At 40.6% G+C, this 7,438-nt stretch overlaps 1 protein-coding gene across 1 annotated transcript in view; it reads left to right on the top strand.

The window, feature by feature from the left end:
* Positions 1–7,438, top strand: part of PRDM6 (PR/SET domain 6) — a 163,886-nt gene that overhangs the window by 5,149 nt on the left and 151,299 nt on the right. The window contains 1 exon segment of the mRNA XM_074200585.1: positions 6,834–7,141. Coding sequence (XP_074056686.1) covers positions 6,834–7,141 — 308 coding nt within the window.

Genomic DNA, 7,438 nt, shown 5'->3' with positions numbered 1-7,438 from the left:
GCAGTAAGGTTTATCTACACACAATATTCTCTCAACCCCAGCTACTCTCACTCAAATTTAATTTATTAATAGTCATTCAAAGACAAATAAAATCAACATTTCCTCTTGCCCAAATCACCTGCCACTCTCCCAATTATGTACATATACATAATTATACATATTCACACACACATAGGTATACAATCAGGGGTGAGTTTGCTCTCTTTCAGCCATTCTAAGGGAGGGACAACTCCCTTTTATCTCCTAGTGGATGGTCATGTTTTATTGTTTTTCAAAGCCTTTCCAAAAGATCCTTTGAAAAGTAATGACTGTTTGAACCATCTTCATGAATGCATTTTTCCCCCCTCAGAGAAACAGCTCTCCTCATTATTTCCCAGGATAACCTGTTCTGTTGTCTGGTTTCTGATTTGTGCTTCATAGAAGAGATCTGTGCTTATTTAAAGGAGGATGTCAGGCATGGAGGAAGGGATAGTGAGAGAAAGATAACTAGAAATAATGAAAGCTGTATTGTATGTTTGGGGTACAAACTTGGACAAGGAGCACAGCACCCAAAAATCCAAAAGAAAACAGCTAATAGCAAGATACTAGACCCTGCACCTTACTTCCCCCCACCCCCATATATCTTGGGAAAGTAGAGAGGTGACGTGACGGAGAGGAAAGGAAAGCATTGACAGCTGAGAACAAGGTGTGAGGAGAGACTGAGGAAGACTACTATAATGTATAGTGCTCCCAAGGGGCAAATTACTTTCTCCAATGACCTTTTCCCCTCCCTCTTTCATTCAAGTGCACAATGGACACCCTTCCAAGTATATACACAAACACACATACAGATGACATGTGGAGTTCTTATACACATAATGTATGCACATACAGCCTGTGGACCATTATCCATCTAGTGTAGACACTAAAGTCTCTCTGTCTCTCTTACTCTTATCTCTGTCTCTCTGTCTTTCCTCTTGTTTCTCTTTGTTTCTTCCTGGCGCAGAGCTGTGACTGCCACTCGGCTGCGTGCCTGCAGCTTTTGCTGGGCCAACAATACTGGGTATCTGTGAAGGAATATCTAAGGTCTAGGAGAGGATCTGAGAGACTGGATGGCTCCTGGATCCTGCTGGGTCTGGCTTGTGGAGTCTGTGAGACATGGGAGCTATTGGGCTACTGATAGAGTACCAAAAACAGCCACATAAAATCTATGGTTTGGAGCCGCCAAAGCTGAGGTCCTCACTTAGACTGGTGCTTTTTGTACTGTTCTCTTGGGACCTGTCATTCATTCATTTCCATTAATGTTTATTAATTAACCTTGCTTTAACATCTAAGGGGGACAATAAGTTAAGGAAATTGAAGGTCATTGTGGAGACAAAGAAGCTTCCAAAGAGGGAATGAGAAAAAAAAGAGAATCTACCCTTAATCACATAGCAAGATTTTCAGTCAGCTTGGTAATGAATATATATATTTAAAAAATTTCCAAGGTGATAGGAAATGCAAGCTCAAACCAATAAGCAAGCAAAAGCATCACACTTTTCTAAAGTATCTGTGAACATTTGGGTTCAGTGAGTGTATGTAGAGGTGATCTTTTTAAATCTCTTCTTAATTATCTCAAAGCTATGGCTGTGAGAGGCATTCTGCACTAGATCATTAAACAAAAGGACATATTCTAGACAGAAATAGGGCCATGAACTCCATGGGTAGGAACTCCTAGAAAAGGAAATATCTTTGGGTTAAAGTGTCTTTCCCTTAAGATACTGTATTGAGAGAACATATAAAAATACCTCACTATCTTTCAAAGACAAGGAAAGTTTTTGATAATGTTTTTATGACTATAACCTCTCTAATTTTAGAGATACCTTTCTATCTTTGACATCATTTCCATGAATGGGAATATATTTATTTTGATATATCATGCTTTCCTAGAAGTGTGCAAGGCTAACCTATTTTCCTCTGAGCTTTCCTATGAGTCTTTTCAGTTGACATACTTGAAAACCCCTGAATACACCATTTGTTCCCATGACCTCTGTTCAAAACAGATAATTAGTTATTTCATTTTTAAAATCAGGTATCATGGAATTCCTTTTATACTTTAAGGGTAAAATGCAAAGTTTAAAATACTTCCAATGACTGAAGAGATTCTGAAACATGAGAAAATAAAATACATCTTTATGTGTTTTTATAGTAGTTGGCCAAAGTTTTTTTCACCAATTCTACTATACAATATAAAGTTATAGGGATAGGGATGTGACCTGTGGTTTTACTGCTATGTGAAATTCTTTTTTAAAAAATATAGTTTATAGGGAATTCTTTAACTTATTTATAATTTATAGTTTGGGTGAGTTACCTGAAACACTGGAATGTTAAGTGACTTGTCTAGGGTCATACAGCCAGTATCTTTCAGTCAGGACTTGGACTCAGGCCTTTCTGGACAACTCTTCTGCCTCTCAGCATCTTATCTATCTATCTATCTATCTATCTATCATCTATCTATCTATATCTATCTATCTATCTATCTAGATAGATATAGATATAGATGTAGTTATATAGATATAGGTATCTATACATCTATATCTCTATATTCATATCATGAATGACAGTAATACAACTTTACATTTTGTAGATATATAGCAAATGAAAACAGGTTGCTTTACTGACTGATTCTGACACTTTCCCATTCTCAGGAGCTTCAGTTTCTCCATCTGCAAAGTCCTATTGTTGTTTCCATCACATGTCACACTGTGATGCTGTGAAGTGCAATATGTTGGAGATATAATAATAACCTTCATGACTCTGGCACTTTAAGATTTACAAATCCTTCTACTCAGATCAACCAGGTGATGTGGGTAGGTGAGGTTTCCTCATAAACCACACTATCTCTCTCTGTAGGGTGCCTCTTGGAGATATGACATGGATGCATGTGTATTTAAAATCTCTTTTAATTCTCTTGGTTGGTAGCTGAGGTACATATAGCTCTTCAAATTTTATGTATCATTATAGTACAGTGGGGAAGGTATTGACTGTGGAGATAAAAGAATCTGGGTTCAAACACCATTCCCCCACCTCTGGCACTATCTTTGTGACTGTGAACAAGTCACTTACCTTTTCTGGGTCTCAGTTTCTTACCTGAAAAATGAGGGCATTGGACTAGATGGTCCCTAAGGTCTTTCTCAGGTCTAGAGCTAAGACAATGTGATATTGGCTGGGTTAGAACTGAAAAAAAATGTGTCTCCTATACCAGGAGACTACATTGCCAGTGGTTCACTGTCTGAGGAGGGGATACTAAATATTCTTGCCTTCAACATAGCCTTATTGAGTGAACCAGAAGGGGAAAGTCATCTGAGTAATTCCCTTGAGTGATTTATTTTTATTTTCATGGGCAGATTGCCTTTGCTTATTGTCATTTGTTTTTTAGCTATTTTTTGCTAAGGTGCTGAAAGACCTTCAGATGCTGGGTATTAAAAAAAAATTTATGAATGTTATCTATTTATTTTCCCATTCATATTTTTATTTAAATATTTCCAAACATAAGATTGTGGGAATGAGGAAAAAGGAATCCCTGTGACCCAATCAGATTGCAGCCCCCAAAATAGTTATTAAGACTAAATATTTTCATTCCTACTGAGTCTTAGTTTTGAACACAAAAATCTCCTAAGTTTTTTATTCCATTTATTAGATTTCTTTTTTACTAACCATATTGACACAGGGCTTGTCTCTTCCTTCTGAACACAAGCACTCTTTTTTTTTTTCTTCATCAATCATCGGAAGCGACTATGAGATATGGTTGGTCTAATGAGATAGAAGGAAGAATTCTATTTTCTACTTGCCTTTTGGTAAAACCTGAACTCCAAAGTCACACAACCTATTTTACAGAGGAATGAATGATTGAGAGAGGAGGATATTTCTTCTGAGAGATATAAAAAAAGTTTCACCCCCATGATGCAAACTTATTTTCATTTAAAGAAGAGAAGAAACCCCAAGAAAGCAACGGTTTTCTATGCATAATTAGTGAATTATCCCTTTGAACTTTTCTCAGGAATGAAGGTTTGAGGAAAGGGACCTCATTGTACATTTTAGCTGAGTAGCTTTTGGTCAGTGGCCTTCTAAATTTGTTTAAACAGTTTAAGATGATTAATCCATTTATTAAGCACCTATGTGCCAAGCACTGTGGTAGGCCCTGGATATACAAATATAAAGTTGAAACAATCCCTATTTACCACTTCCTTCCTCTCTTCAACCCCACTCTCCACCCCCCCCCCCAACTTTTAGTGACAGGAATAATAAGAACAGAAATTCCTTAACAAATTAAAATGTGAATTCAACTGCAAGAACATTGAGCACAATATTGACCAAGTGGGCTTTATTTTGTTAAAAGTTCCTTTGAGAGGAATGGGAGTGACACTTGTATTACTATGAATTCCCGTAATTGTTGCATCATCTGATTCTTAATTAGGAGCACTTAGGGTATTTCATCAGAACCTGTCTTTTGTGAACCAGAGAGAACTTGTGGATCTGACCCATACATGTGAACTTGTTCAGTCTCCATGGTTCAATCTCAAACACCTAGCACAGATGGAGAAGAATTCAGGAGCTTCCCAAGAGCTGTCTCCTTCACAAAAAGCTTAGTAATTCTAAGAGCTGGTGTAGAAAACGCAGCTTAAAGGTTTATAAAGTGCTAGGATGACTCATCTGATCTTTCACACCACTCTGGGGAAGTAGTACAAAGTTTTATTATCCTCATTTTACAAATTAGGAAACCTAATTTTACAAATTAGGAAACAGAGTAGAAGTGGGACTGGCCCAAGCTCACACACTGAACTCAAGTGATAAAGGAGAATGTCATTCTATTGCTCTGATCTTTTTTTGTACTGGGTGGTGTAAATTCACTTCTCGTGGGGAAGGTTATGCAGACAGGCTTGCAAAGTCAGAGACGTTCTTCTAGGGGCTTGAAAAGTGGTCAAATTAAGATGTAGCAGTTGATTCAGGGGCTCAGGGTTCTGAAACGACTCCTGAATTCAGTTTGTTACCTTCCAGGTTAGCAGCGACTTAAGTTTCATGGCTTTCTGGGGGCAGTCTGTCGATGCTATCAGTCTGGGTTGGAAGCCCTGTCTTTCTCCTGCCTCGGTGAAAGGTGGGGCCAGAGTATGGATAGAGGTGGTTAGATCTGACTAATAATCTCATAGAAATCTAAGAGAAAACTAAGGAAAGGATGAGAAAGGCTTGGAGTTGCCTGGTCCCGGGGGGCAGGGCTCTCCAGTGCCTGGTCGGGAAGCAGAGGGGGCTAAGCAGACCACACGTCTCCGAGAAGCCCATTAATAACCACAGGGCTCTCGCTGGAGACAAGGCGGCCCCAGCCGCCTGTGCCTACTTGCTCCCAACTGAGCTGGTCTAGAGGTTGCTTACAAAATCTCCAGGGCTCCAGTAGAGAGGGGCGGGTGGCGGAGTAAGACCGAAGGGCCCCAAACAGAGTGAGGTTTTTAGTGCACCGAGTTTCATTTCTAGTCTGAAATTATCTTTCCCCTCCCTCCTTCTCTCCTTTTGCACTATCCCTTTGGAAGAAAGAAAATTTGTAACACCAATGGACTACCTATTTTCTTCTCCAGGAGGGCTCCAGTGGGAATATGTGCCCGTAGCAGCGACAGCAGCTAGAGTTGATTTTTTTTAAGGTGGAAAAAAATCCACTTTCGTAAAATACCTTGAAATATTTAATTTATCTGGTTTCAGGAGGTGAGGAAAGAAAAGAATAAAAGAAACCCAATAAGTAAAAACAATATCACAAAAACTTTTTAAGCTTTTAGGTTTTACAAGTTTCAAAGCTTAACCAAGTAGGCATTTCTTTCTTTAAAAAATGCTCCAAGCGTTTCCCAAGAAGCCAAAGACTCACTAACAAGTATAAGAATACTTCTACAGTAACCCCACAATTGACAGCCTTGACTTCTCCCCCACAACAACAATGGCGATACCAATGTACAGAACCAGAAAGAACTAACCAAAAGCAGACTAGTCATTTTTTAGTGCCGAGAGTTATTTTTCTGGATGCCAAATTGTTTGACAGAATGGTCTCCCCAGGCTGAGGACCTTTTATTGGGCAGCAGAAATGATGGGCCTCTCCACCACCTCCTCCTTGAGGGGATATTTGGGATTGTAAGAGGAATCAGCTTCAAAGCTTTTTTTTTAATAAGGAAAAAATTTAAAAGACATAGTCCGGACAGTGATCAATTTTATCATTTATAGTGAGAGTCCTGTTCCTAATTCCAAGGGAAAGATTTCAGAATTTCTTTAAAAAGTGAAATTAAGCAACTGTGGTTAAAAAAGCGGGGGTGGGGGGTGGGGGAGAGACAAAGACAGACAACACAGAGAGAAAAGAGGGCACACATAAAGGAGTGAAGAGGGGGAGAAGAGGGAGGAAGAGGGCGAAAGAAAGGAAAAGGGAAAGAAAGAATAGAGAGAGTCTGAAAAGAAAAGGGAAAGGGAAAACTAACCTCGATACCACGATTAGGAGGATGCCACAGTTGAGGCCTAGAGAGTGTGAAAGTCTTCTAAGCGAAGTCTTTATTTCCTTGCAGACACTTGTTTTATAGCACATCGAGGGTCCGTATAGTCAGAATTTAATCCAAAGTTGATCAGATCTAGGGATACACCGGGACCCAAATCTTACCGGGGGGGGGGGGGGAGGGTGTGCATCATTTTCAGTACATTGTGCCCCAGGGTAGAACTGTTGGATCTTTTGGCGGGGGGTGGGGGTGAATAGGGATGAATAAGCACACACGTCTTCTTAGTTAAACCTTTCTCTTTCTCCACGTGTCTCTCCCCCCTCCCTACCCCCCACGGCCCTTCTTTTCACTCGGCAGGTTGCGATATGTGCGCTGACAACCGTAATGGCGAATGCCCTATGCACGGCCCCCTGCATTCCCTTCGCCGACTGGTAGGTACCAGTAGCACGGCCGCCGCCGCACCCCCGCCAGAGATGCCCGAGTGGCTTCGAGACCTGCCCCGGGAAGTGTGTTTGTGCACCAGCACCGTCCCAGGCCTGGCCTATGGCATCTGTGCTGCACAGAGGATCCAGCAGGGCACCTGGATTGGACCCTTTCAGGGAGTGCTTCTGCCCCCAGAGAAGGTGCAGGCGGGAGTTGTCAGAAACACCCAACATCTCTGGGAGGTAAGCTTAAGGCTTCTCTCTAACTTGACGGATTCGTTTCTTGTTGTCTAAAAGTTATCTATAGTTAATTGAATGGAATTGATCTCAGTGGGGTCAGACCTCCTGGGGCACAATGTTCGTGAAAAGTATGGAGAATAGGTTTCCCAAGTTGGCCATCTAAAATTTACAGTTCCAGGCCTTCTGCTCTTCCCTCAAGAGACGGAGAATGTTAGAGCTGGAAGAGGCCTTAGCAATCATCCATTCCCTCATTTGACAAATGAGGAAATTAAAGGAAAGTGACTTGTCCAACACTTGACT

The sequence above is a fragment of the Macrotis lagotis genome, chromosome X, assembly GCF_037893015.1.
Source record: "Macrotis lagotis isolate mMagLag1 chromosome X, bilby.v1.9.chrom.fasta, whole genome shotgun sequence".
NCBI lineage: Eukaryota > Metazoa > Chordata > Mammalia > Peramelemorphia > Peramelidae > Macrotis > Macrotis lagotis.
Note: the sequence above shows the minus strand (reverse complement) of the source record. Positions and strands in the feature narration are given on the sequence as shown.